This window comes from Furipterus horrens, unplaced genomic scaffold, assembly GCF_987537825.1.
Source record: "Furipterus horrens unplaced genomic scaffold, mFurHor1.1.pri manual_scaffold_6, whole genome shotgun sequence".
NCBI classification, from domain to species: Eukaryota; Metazoa; Chordata; class Mammalia; order Chiroptera; family Furipteridae; genus Furipterus; species Furipterus horrens.
Genome location: NW_028327176.1, coordinates 158,846,729 through 158,859,762, shown reverse-complemented (window position 1 = coordinate 158,859,762; position 13,034 = coordinate 158,846,729). Strand labels below are relative to the sequence as shown.

Genomic DNA, 13,034 nt, shown 5'->3' with positions numbered 1-13,034 from the left:
TGGTGGGAGTTGGGATCTGCAAGATAGCCTGAATTCTTCTTTGAGACAGCGACCGGTTACCTCCCTTCAAATTGTATCCTAAGTAAGTGACTTCCTCCCTGCATAGCTGGGCCTTTTTCGCTGACACCCGATATCCTAAACGGGCTAGTAGTCGCAACAATGTCTCAGTAACTTCCTTGCAACTGTCTAAGTCTTTGGCCGCTAGCAGGATGTCATCTACATACTGTAGGATAGTGACACCAGGGTGATCTGCTCGAAACGGGGCAAGGTCCCGACTGAGTGCCTCATCAAAAAGAGTTGGGGAGTTCTTAAATCCCTGGGGCAACCGGGTCCACGTTAGTTGCCCTGACTCCCCTGTGTCTGGGTCTGTCCATTCAAAGGCAAAAATAGGCTGACCGACTGGTGCCAATGGTATGGAGAAGAAGGCGTCCTTTAAGTCTAATACTGAATACACCGTATGATCAGGAGACAAAAGACTGAGAAGAGTGTAAGGATTGGGCACCGTAGGGTGTATGGTCTCAACCCTTTTATTCACTTCTCTTAAGTCCTGTACTGGGCGGTAGTCCTCCGTGCCTGGTTTTTGAACTGGGAGGAGAGGGGTGTTCCATGCTGATTTGCAAGCCCGTAAAATACCGGCCTCTCGCAGACGCCGGATATGGACTGCAACCCCTCGCCGAGCTTTCAGGGGCATAGGATATTGTCTCTGTTGGCATGGAATTGCATTGCTTAAAAGAGTAACAACTACAGGAGGTACATGGGAAGCAATGCCAGGAGGGTTGTTTTCAGCCCAAACAGTTGGGATGGCTTGTTGCCATTGAACCAGAAGGTCAGAAAGCTGAGTGGTGGTGGAATCTGCTAGGAGGAGATATTCTTCCTCAAGTGGACAAGTGACAAACACCGTTGCAGGTGCTAATCCCAAGGACACTTCTGGTTTCTCCTGGCGGAATGAAATTGTTGCCCCCAACTTATGGAGAAGATCTCGACCCAGGAGAGGAAACGGGCATTCAGGCATGACTAAAAAGGAATGTGTGACGGTGCGGCCACCAAGGTCTGTGATTCTGGCCTCAGTCCAGGGGTACGACTTAGCCTTGCCTGTAGCCCCTTGTATAAGAGTCTTTTTCTGGCTGATTGGCCCACGGGCTTCCTGAAGAACTGAGAAAGTCGCACCTGTGTCCACTAAGAAGTTGATAGGTTGGTCCCCCACTTTGAGACAGACCCTGGGCTCTTTGGGGGCATAAAGTAGAGAGCCCCGGCCCCATCAGTCCCGAGCTTCCTGTACCAAGACTGGCTGACGGGGCATATGAGCCTTACGCTTGGGGCACTCATTTTTCCAATGTCCTTCCTGTTTGCAGTAAGCACATTGATTTTTGCCAAGCGGGGTCCTTTCCTGTCTCATATGCCTTGGTCCTTTAAACGGTTGTTTGTCCCTCCGTGGGGGTTCTCCTGCCATAGTTAGGAGAACACGAGCCATTTTCTTATTCAAGTCCCTAGGATCCTCTCGGTTGTTAAAGACACGCTGGGCAATCTCTACCAACTCGGTCAGGGGCTTTCCCTCAAAGCCCTCTAATTTCTGCAACTTCTTTCTAATATCAGGGGCCGACTGGGATGCAAAAGCTATATTTAGAGCCCTCTGGTTCTCATGTGCTTCAGGATCAATGGGAGTATAAAGACGGTAAGTCTCCTGCAGCCGCTCGAGAAACGCGGCCGGCGACTCATCAGGGCCCTGACTTACCTCAGTGACCTTTGACAGATTAGTCGGTCGGCGAGCCGCAGCACGGAGGGCGCGGAGGAGAATCTGGCGATATCGCTCTAATGCCTCCCTACCTCGTTCGCTGTTTGAATCCCAAGTTGGGCGCGTTAAGGGGAAGACGTGCTCAAGTCTCACTGGGTCCTCAGATGGTTGCCCGTCTGGCCCGAGGACGAGCTTCCGCCCTTCCCCTCTTACGCGCTCTCTCTCCTCCGAAGTGAAGAGGGTCTGAAGCAACTGCTGACAATCATCCCAGGTTGGCTGGTGAGTAAAGAAAATAGACTCTAAAAGGGAGATAAGTCCAGTGGGATTCTGTGAAAAAGATGGGTTCTGATTCTTCCAGTTGTATAAGTCGCTGGTAGAGAAAGGGACATACACCATAAAGGGCCGACCTGAGGGCTCAGCGGGGGCCGAGGCCTCTCGCAGCGGGAGAAGGGGAGCTGGCTCTATTGTAGAGTCAGGGGGAGTGTAATCCCGGCCTGAACGGGTGTGGGAAGGACTAAAAGGAGGATTGCGGCCTGCCGCATTCCCCTCATCAGTAGGCTCCGAAACTGGTCGGATGTAAGGAGGGGGTCTCACAGGAGGGGGACTTTCCTGTGAGGCCGGGAGGACCGGAGGGGGACCCTTAAAAGGGCTATCCTTCGGTTTAGATGTAAGCAAAATAGTTGCATTTTTCTTCTGACATTTTTGTAGCCATTTGGGCTTTTCTTCTAAAATTTCAATCCAAATTTGAATATAAGGAATTTGGTCGGGGTGGCCAGGCTTCCCGGCGCAGACTCGGCGGACCCCGTAGGCCATTTGAAGATCAAAAGACCCCTCAGATGGCCAGGAGGCCTCTGAGAATGTAGGCCATTCCAATTCACAGAGAGTCTGTAGTCGTCCAGGGGACACCTTCTCCCCAAAGAGGCTGTAAGCCCTTCGTTTAAAATCAGAAAAATTCTCGAGAAAACATTCCAAAGGAGAACAAGACAAACACGAAGAGGACTGACCCATTTCAGCGAAAAACAGACCAAGACCGAGACAGACAGCAAACAGAACATCAAACAGAACAGTAACCAGAAAACCTGAGGTTCGAACCCACCGTCGTGCGGTTCGACCTAGTCCGGGGAGTAAGACTGCGTCCAGTCCTCCACCGGACCCCCTGGGTGCACCAATTCCAGACCTGTCCAAATACACCTTTCCCTCGGTGTATTTGGCAATACCTGAACGCCAAACAGCCAATCAAGGATACAGCAGTGGTACGGCTTGGACTGCAGAGTCGGGGCCGAGAAAAATTTCTCGGAGATCTCCCCCTTACTCTCGTCCGGTAGCCATCCAGCCTCGACCTCCTTTCCCAACAAAGGTTGGGGATCTCGCTGGGGCCTCCAAATGTTATGGAGCATTAGCGAGCAAAGAGGACACGAGGCAATTTAGAAACAAATTGATGGCGTTTATTTACCTGGCCAGGGACGGTTCTTCCCACCTTCAGAGGCGGAAGATGGGAGAGCCGCCCTGCCTTACAGACTATAAGGTTTTTAAAGGTTTCTAAAGGCAAAAAAAAAAATAAATAAATAAAACTAGACTCATGTCCTTGGAGCTGCCCAATAAAAGTAGTAGGTGGGAGAAACTACACATAGACACTTTCTAATTTACAGGGGGCTTTAGCTGATAAACATTTAGTGCATTTAGTACACTTAGTGCGCCTGGGATAGAGATAACAGCCAGGGTGAGCTAACACAGGGACTTCAGCTAGTAAATTCTTGGTAGTAAATTCTTGATGCATCTGGGATAGAGATAACAGCCAGGGTGAACTAACAAGGGGGCTTCAGCTAATAAATTCTTGGTGCATCTGGGATAAGTGAGCAAAATAACTTGCCACTGGAGTAAGAAAGCAAAAATGGCACAATAGCAAAAAAAGTAAAAAATGACCTATCACAATGATTTTATATAAAATTTTTATGATATAAAAATCATAAAATTTTAGATCATTATAAGTAGCTTTTAATCCATGCAAATAACAGGCAAGGCATTTGCAAGTTGTTCACATATTGTCCCATGTACAACCTCATGACCCTCACTTACCAACTATCAGTATTGCTCCTAGTCACTATGACAATTAAAAAAAAAAAAGCCTTTGTAAGTTTCCAAAGTGGCCCCTGGGGGAAGTGCCACTCCCATTTAGAATCATTAGAATAGATGAACACTACAATTGCTTCTTAGCTTTAACATTCTAACCTGTCAGCATTCAGTGTTTTAGATGAGGTTCAGGATGAAATGCTTATATTCCACTTCTTCTGCATCTATGGTATCTACATTTGTTCTCTAATTATTGTTTTATTTTGCTTTAAAGTTACCAGAACTTACCAGATGAATACTGCTAATCTAAATATCGTCATCATCAGTAAGATATATTGAGTGTTAATGTTTCCTAAGTGCTCTGTATAGCACAGTTATGCCAAAAGTAGAAATTTGAAAACTTAACAGCTTAAGGTTTCAAGAGGACTACACTTTGATGGATTTTAAAAAATGAATTTGCAATAAAGGGCCTGACATTTATCGTTTTGTATATTTTGCGGGTTTTTAATGTAGGTATGGCAAGTTCCTCAACCTGTTAAAAGATGGTGCAGAAAATGATCTTACCTGGGTTTTAAAGCATTGTGAGAGATTCCTGAAACAGCAGCAAGCTCATATAACATCTTCTCTTCATATCCTTTCTTAGTGGATTCACAGTTCAATTTTCCTTATATAGTTTTCATAGTTTTAGATGAGGTACCTTAACACTTTTATAGTAAAATAATACTTTAACCTGTATTTTGATTTTGTATGATATATCTTCATAGTATTCTGTATTTTAAATATACATTTTATTAAATTGAGTAGTTATTATTAAGTCCAATCTTATTCATTGAATCTGGAACTGAATAAAGTTATTAGAATATATTTTCAGACATTAAAGATAGTTTTAAAAATAGAGTTAGTTGATGTAGAAAAATATTATCCTAAATTTAGTAAATCTAGAATAAGAATTTAAAAATCCCTTTATTATTTTATTTGAATTGGTTATATTTTAGAAATAGAATTTGACTTGAAGAAAAATATAAACAAACTGTTAGCATTACTGAATCTACAAATGTGTGGATTTTTAAAATACTTGATTAGGCTAGTAATTTAGCAGATAACCTGTACTACAGAAAAGGTAGTACAATTGTGTTCATGACTTGAACAAGTGTGTTTCTACAAAGCAGATAGCTTTTCCTTCAGTTGCTAGTGCTGTTGGCCTCCACTAGACATTTAAGCAAATAGTACATTATAATAGTTACTGTGTAATTTGTTACGTAATAAAATTTAATTTTAAATCAATATTTTGTAAATTGGTTAAAGATAAAATGAGGACTAAGTATCATTAATATATCTTTCCTCATAGAGATCCTGAATATTTATGGAGTTGTTATATTTCATTTTGTAAGATAATATATTATGATCGCCTTAACGGTGCTTTTCAGTCTGCCTGCAGGGCAGTTATGCTGGCCATGACTGGTTTGTATCTTCTTTGTTCATGATAATGTTGGGAGACAAACAGAAAACATTCCGGTTCCTTCAGCAGTTCTCCAGGCTTCTGACCTCTACTTTCCTTTGGTTGCCAAGATTACATATTTCTGTAAGACTTTTTAGTCTGTTTTTAAAGTAGTGTTTTAAATTTTCATTCCTGTTTAAATTATTTGAGATCTTATTATTTGTAGAGGACTCTGTATTAATTTATATTCATTTTCTAAGTGAATGCTTTTGAGTGATTCTCTTTGAAGATATAGGTTTGACATTTTCTCAAATATTTGGTGTCTTACCTAATGGTATCTGAATGAAAAATTAATGATAATACATGTATTATTAAATTTTAAACTTCTCACTTAATAAATTATAAAATTCTATATGCAAAAAGAACTATTAAGTAAATATTTTTTGTTGCTTCATTAGAAAGACTTCCTTGGTGAAATTATAGTATAAAGAAATATCTATTAAGTTGAAATTGTAACCATATTCAATAGAGAAAAACACATTTTATATACATTTTTGAAATCTATGATGAATTTTGATCAAGGTATTATAGTAAATTTTTAAAGATTTTATAAGTCCCATGAGATCTCAGAGTTTAGTTTTGTGGTAAATGCATCCCTCAAGTAATATTTTTGTATTTTTTTTTTTTTTTACTTATTTGCTTACTGCCATTTAAGATCTCCAACTTGGGGAAACTGTGTACTATATAAACTATGCTAATGCTTCCCAAACTTTTTCCCTGGCATGTTGCACATGAACAATGGAATCATGTGGCACCCAAGGATAAGTTAAGAGGGCTGGAGAATATCAGCATATGAAATTAAATTAAGACATGTGTTATATCTTTTTATAATATATATTAGTTATAAGGACAATAACAGCAAAACATCAAGAAATGTATTAAATATTAAAGTTTTATGATATTATGCTTCAAGTAGCTATATGCCTTTCCTGAATAATACTTCCCAATCAATGAAATTATTTTCCTTCTGATAACTAGAATTCAAACACTTCTTTAAATTGTACATAAAAATTTTAAAAATCTTACAGATTTTTCACTACTGCATTTACAAATGTAATTTGAAAATTCTTTTGATAAGTATGGATTTTGAGTCCATTCACACATTTTCATATTGAGTATTCTTAAATGGTACTTATATTTCATTAGTCTCAATTCTACTTTAGTGTTTTGATTTTGACAGTGTCATACATCACCAGTGAACTGTTTTTAACCATAATTTGTAACATTTTTGCTTTGAATCTATAAATATTTTCATGACACATTCTTTTAGTTTTAACATAGCAACACAAATGTGTTCTACCATCTCTGCTTATAAACCTGAAACCAGGCATGACACTAGAGGCTTGTATTTTATTAGATTTACTGTATTGATGCGATCATTTAATATGGAATATAGATTTGTGAATGGAATGGAGTGACATGTAGATCCAGGTTTCAGAATGAACCCTTGTTGTAAAGCCTTGACATCTTTCAGTTGGTGCAGCTGTAACATCAATGAAAACTTATGCAGTGCTTTCCATAGTATCGTTTTTTTTTTCTTTTCAAACATACAAACATACCAAGTTGAATATTTCATTGCCTGTAATTTTAATGGTTTTCAATAAAACAATAACATTCTGCTAAGACTCTTCTTCAGGGATTCTATCTAAAATTGTTAGCTAATTGTAGTTACCACTGTCTATACTCTAACCACTCCACAGTATACTTTTTGTTTGTTTACTAATTTTTTGGATTGGAATTTTGTCTATGCTAATGACTTGTTAATGCACTCAGTAAGTTTTACTATATTATTTAAAAGGTAGTCTGTTTTCTATTTCGTTTGATCCATTGGTTTCAGATTGTACTAACAGTTTTTAAACTATATTTTATCGAATATGCTATTACAGTTGTCCCAATTTTTTCCTCCTCACCTCCCTTCACCCAGTACCCCCCACTCCCTAAGGCAATCTCCCATACCACTGTTCATGTCCATGGGTCATGTGTATAAGTTCTTTGGCTACTCCATTTCCTATACTGTACTTTGCATCCCCAAGGCAATTCTGTAATGACCTTTTTGTACTTAATCCCCTCACCTCTTCACCCATTCCCCCACACCCCCTCCCATCTGACAACCATCATGATTCTGTTTGTTCTTCTTGCCTTGCTTAGTTTGTTTTTTAGATTCAATTGTTAATAGATATATGTTCATGCCATTTTTTTTCATAGTTTTGATCTTTGTCTTTTTCTTAAGTAAGTCCCCTTAATGTTTCATATAATAATAGTTTGGTGATGATGAACTCCTTTAGTTTTTTCTTCTGTGGGAAGCTCTTTGTCTGCCCTTCAATTCTAAATGATAGCTTTGCTGGGTAGAGCAGTCTTGCCTGTAGGTCTCTGCTTTTCATGACTTTGAATATATCTTCCCAATCTCTTCCAGCCTGCAAAGTTTCTTTTGAGAAATTAGTTGACAGTGTTATAGAAACTACCCTGTAGGTAACTAACTGCTTTTCTCTTGCTGCTTTAAGATTCTCTCTTTATCTTTAACCTTTGACATTTTAATTATAATGTATCTTGGAGTGGGCCTCTTTGCATCCACCTTGTTTGGGATTCTCTGTGCTTCCTGGACTTATTGCCTTCACCAAATTAGGGAAGTTTTCTTTTATTATTTTTTCAAATAGATTTCTAATTTCTTAACTCTTTCTCTTCTCCTTCTGGCACTCCTATGATGGAATGTGGAATGCTTGAAGTTGTCACAGAGGCTGCTTATCCTATCTTCATTTTTTTGGATTCTTTTTTCTTCTTTTTGTTCTGAATTTTTTTGCTCGCTTATGTTCCATATCATTCATTGGTTAGATTCTCGGCTTCATCTGCTTTACTGTTGCTTCCCTATAAATTGTTCTTTATTTCAATTAGTGTATCCTTCATTTCTGACTGGATCTTTTCTATGCTGTTGAGGTCCTCACTAAGTTCCTTGAGCATCCTTATAGTCAGTGTTTTGAACTCTGCATCTGATAGATTGCTTGTCTCTATTTTGTTTAGTTCTTTTTCTGGAGTTTTGATCTGTTCTTTCATTTGGGCCATGTCTCCTTGCTCACATTGGCAGCCTCCCTGTGTTTGTTTCTATGTATTAAGTAGAGCTTCTATGACTCCCTTTCTTGGTAGCATGGCCTAATGTAGTTGGTGTCCTGTAAGGTACAGTGGCACAGTCTCCTCTATCACCCAAGCTAGATACCCAAGGTGTGCCCTTTGTATGGACTGACTACATCCTTCTGTTGTAGTTGAGCATTGGTTGTTGTTGGCAGGTCAATGGGAGGGACTTACCCAGGCCAGTCAGCTGCAAGGAATGGCTGTTACCACTTACCATCAACCTCTGTCCTGCACGGAGGATCGGCTGTGTGGAACTGGCTGGTGGTGCTCTGACGTGGTCTGTAGCTGTCCACTGGGTGTGCAGGCTCTGGCGTGTCCCAGGTGGTTCAGGCCAAGGTCAGCCTCGACCTGTGTTCTGTCTGGGGCCTCCCTGCATGAGCTACAAAGCAATCTGAGATGGCTGCTACTTGTGCTAGGCTTAGAGATTCCCAGGCCAACCCAAGCTGTGAATCTAGGCTGGTTGCTGCTAGTGACTGGCCTGGGGTGACTTAGCAAGAGGTTAGGGGTTTGGGGGTTCACTGAAGCTGGCTGTTGTTTGTTTGAGAGGATTTAAAAAGTTGTGAAGCATGAGCCAAGACCAGCCATTCATATGGAAAAGTCTGTTAATAACTTGGGTGGGCCCATATGTTGGGTGGGATGGAGCCTTGGGGGTTCTCCACGGAGGGGCAAACAGTGTTAGGCAGGTTGTTGCAGTCACAGAAATGATACCTGCTTGCCTGCTCTGTGGCTTTGTGGGGGGAGGGTTCGGAAAAGGGACAGTGGCCTCTGCCTACCTTTTTGTCTGGGAGAAAGCTGTCTCCCAGCTCTCACCTTGAAGCCAGCCACTTCAGTTCCACCCCTATGCCATCAGTCCCCAACCTTTCTGGCACCATGGACCAGTTTTGTAGAAGATGGAGGCAGAGGGGTTGGGGATGGGACAAGAGGTGGAGCTCAGGTGAGCTTTGCTTGCTGCCCCAGTGTCAGTGAGGGAGCAGGAGAGACAAGAGGCAGGGCTTTGGCAGCCGTTGCTTGCGGCCTTGTGCTAGTGGTCTGCTGCCCAGCAGTTGGGGACATCTGCTGTATGCCACTGGTGCCTTTCAAGCTGCTCTCCCTGTGCTGGAACTCAGAGGAAGTGAGTCTGAGTAAGTTCATGTGTGGGTCCTTTAAAAGGAACTGCTTCGGACTCTAGAGGTTTCTTCCACCGACTCAATCTCCACTGGTTTTTGCAGCCAAAAGTTATTGGGAACTCTCTTCCTGGCACTGGAACCCAGGGCTAGGGGGCCTGGTACACCAAGGCTGGGACTCCTCACTTCTGAGATATCTGTCCAGAATTTTTATTCACCTCATGGGGATGTAGGACTACCCCATTCTGCATCTTTGCCCCTTCTGCCAGTATGGATGAATGTGGTTTCTTTAATTTCATAGTTGTCAGACTTTCATTCAATTTGATTTTTCATGGTTCTGAGTGATGGTCGTTCTGTAGTCTAGTTGTAATTTTGATGTGCTTGTGCAAGGAGGCAAGTGGGTTTACCTATGCTGCCATCTTGACTGGAAGTCTTCCTGCACTGAAAGTTTTTATGCAGGTAGAAAAATTAAGCAAATCTGCGGTGTGGTGAGACACTTTCACTTTTGCTATTAATAGCACAAGCTTGTCCACCTACTTTAGCTCCATCTTACATTATTGTAATCAATCTCAAAAAAGCTTCAACCTGTTTCCCCAGTCTCATATTCCACCAACCTCATTATCCTACTGTTTTGTCCTTGTGTTCCATAACCTACATCAATTTCTGATGTTGCTTAATTCATGTATCTATATATTATTAATACACTTGAGTTAATAATAAATACATAAATTAAATTCTGTGAGGGTAAGGTTTCTGTTTTGTTTACTGATGTGTCCCAAACTGTGGCCCATATTAATTAATAAATACGTGTTGAATGTGAGAATTAATATTTAACTAGAAATATGTGAAGGACATTAGGCTTATGTGACCTGAGAGAATGTATTTTAAAGATATTGGATCCTCTGCATCTTAAGAATGTTGTAAACAAATTGCATCAAAAAAATAAAGTTTAGAAACTTGGCCTACAATAAGCAGCGTAGGAAATAATGGAATACCAATTGGAAGTTTTCAAAAGTTATTCTTTTTTGGTGAGGATTGACTGTGGGAACGGGGTGGGCAGGGCAGGGGAGAGCAATGGGGGAAAAACTGGGACAATTTTAATTGAACAACAATAACATAAAATAAATTTTTAAAGATTTTATTTATTTATTTATAGAGAGTGGGTGAAGGGAGGGAGAAAGAGAGGGAGAGAAACATCGATTGATTGCCTCTTGAGACCAAACCTGCAATCTGTACATGTGTCCTGACCTGGAATTGAACTAGCGACCTTTTGCTTCATAGGACAGTGTCCACCAACTGAACCACACTGGTCTAGGCTCAAAAATCATTCTTTTTTAAATTCCATCAAGAATCAGAGTTTGGCTAAATATTTAAACTAAAGCTGTTAAGAAAATGAGAGATTAAGATATAATAAGAAATTAGCTTTTTTTATAGTAATACCTAATCTCAAATAATAATTATAACAAAAATAAAAATTATATATGCCAGCTCTGTTAGTAAAAACCTGAAAACATGGAACAAATTAAATTGAGATTAAAAACTGAAGTATTTTATTATATATTCAGATTCACACAGAACTCCATTGATAAAAAAAGATCATACACAGTTCCTCACAAAATAATAACTACCCAACACAGGAAGGTTAGAGTTAAAAATTCTAATAGAATTCAAATACACATTTAGATTTTCTAAAACTTCTTTTGTATATTTCCTCTGCTTTTGATATGGTATCACTGTTCTTAACGATACCTTGGTGTCCCTTCAGCCAGACAGCCAGACCCTCTGTTTTATCCACTTCAGAAATTAAAATTTTAAACTTCTGCCCAGGTAACAGGAGAGGTCAGATGCTCAAAGGTCCATCCAGTCCTTCTCATTTTTGCCCTTTCCTCTTTATTCCTACTTCCAGAGATTCCTGGCCACCACTTTTTGCAGCTTTTGATGATTTTTCAGAGTGAATTTGGTTGGTTCTCAGCTTTCCCAACTGTTAACTTAAGATTCAGGTTTTTTCAATCCTGCAAAGACTTTCTGCTTTCCAGTTTCCAAAGGTGTGTTGCAGTTGTCACCTGTACATTTAGATTTAAATTGTACAACCATTGGCATGTCATGACACACTTGTGACCCACTTGCGGGGCATTAGCAATAGCAAGTCATGTGACTAGTCACTTGTAAGAAAGAGGACTAGAGTCAGAACCCCATCCCTTTCTTACATGTGACTTTAAATTGCATTTATATTTGAAGATTCCATTTTCTCATGTGTTTTATTTTTCCCAAGAGGAGAAAGATGTATGTTTTATAGAGTTACAGAATCACATTTTAAAAACTACCTTCAACGTTTTCTCTTCATGCTTAGAAGAAGCATGATGTCGCACATGCTGCACACATGGATCACTGCAGTGTTGCTGACAGAGCATGGCCAGTATCTGCCACAGGTCCCCAGGGTGGAGCACTGGGACTGGATGGGACTGGACTGGATCAGTTTGGATTGGTTTGGAGAGCACTTGTCTTTCTAATAAGATCTTTCTGTTTAATTTTCATAGAACCAGATTTTTCTTAGTGTCAGGAATAAAATGACTATCAGAGCTACCTATAGTGGAAGAAAAAAAGAAAACCACTAAGAAACTTTCATTTCTTAAAAGCACAAATCTTTTATTTTTAATTACTAAAGTAGAATAGTCTGAGTGTTTATTATTTTATAAAGGCCTTGTTTGTTATTATGCCACTTTCTAGTATATCCCAAGCCAAAAATTTTTACTGATAATTTTTTTTCATGAATTTAGCATAGTTTATATATCAGTTTATATGTCACTTAGATGGTATAGTAAATGCTACTATTATCTTATATGTGTTTCACTTAATCCTATATTCTGGATTTTATTTATTTATTTATCTATCTTAGAGAGAGGGGAACGGAGGGAGAAAGAGAGGGAGAGAAACATCAATGTGTGAGAGAAACATTGATTGGTTGCCTCTTGCACACCCCCAGCCTGGCCTGCAATCCAGGCATGTGCCCCAACTGGGAACTGAACCATGACCCTCTGGTTTGCAAATGATGCCTAACCCACTGAGCCACACCAACCAGTGCATATTCTGGATTTTATTTCGGGTTACCTTTAATAGAAATTATCCTTTTAGAGTGTTGTGACTAAGCAAAATGCATCAAAACACTAAAAATGTAACAAACATAATGTATAATTTGATGACTCAGAATACTCTTTGTTGTATTTGTTTGGCTCACAGCTGTCATTGATCTGGCTCTAACAACACCATTTACTATAAATTACAGTTACGAAATGGCAATTAATAGATCAATTAATAAAATTATTATAAGTGAATTTACTGTGATTACTGTGTGCAATTGTTAGCATCTTTTCTTGTCATTCAGTCAATAATTTGTTGAGTAGCTACTCTATTCAAGGTTTGATGCTGGGAGCTTGTTTTGGTTACGAAAATATGTGGTATAATTTCTTCTAACAGTTTAATCTATAATAATAGAATAACTCTTTCCTTA

General features: G+C 39.8%; 1 protein-coding gene across 1 annotated transcript in view; it reads left to right on the top strand.

Annotated features, from left to right (window-relative positions):
* TBC1D32 (TBC1 domain family member 32) overlaps positions 1-13,034 on the top strand; it is a 168,495-nt gene that overhangs the window by 138,218 nt on the left and 17,243 nt on the right. Inside the window, exons 29-30 of the mRNA XM_090280627.1 lie at positions 4,316-4,431; positions 5,230-5,384. Of these exons, the coding sequence (XP_090136753.1) occupies positions 4,316-4,431; positions 5,230-5,384 (271 nt within the window). The remainder of the gene's footprint in view (positions 1-4,315; positions 4,432-5,229; positions 5,385-13,034) is intronic.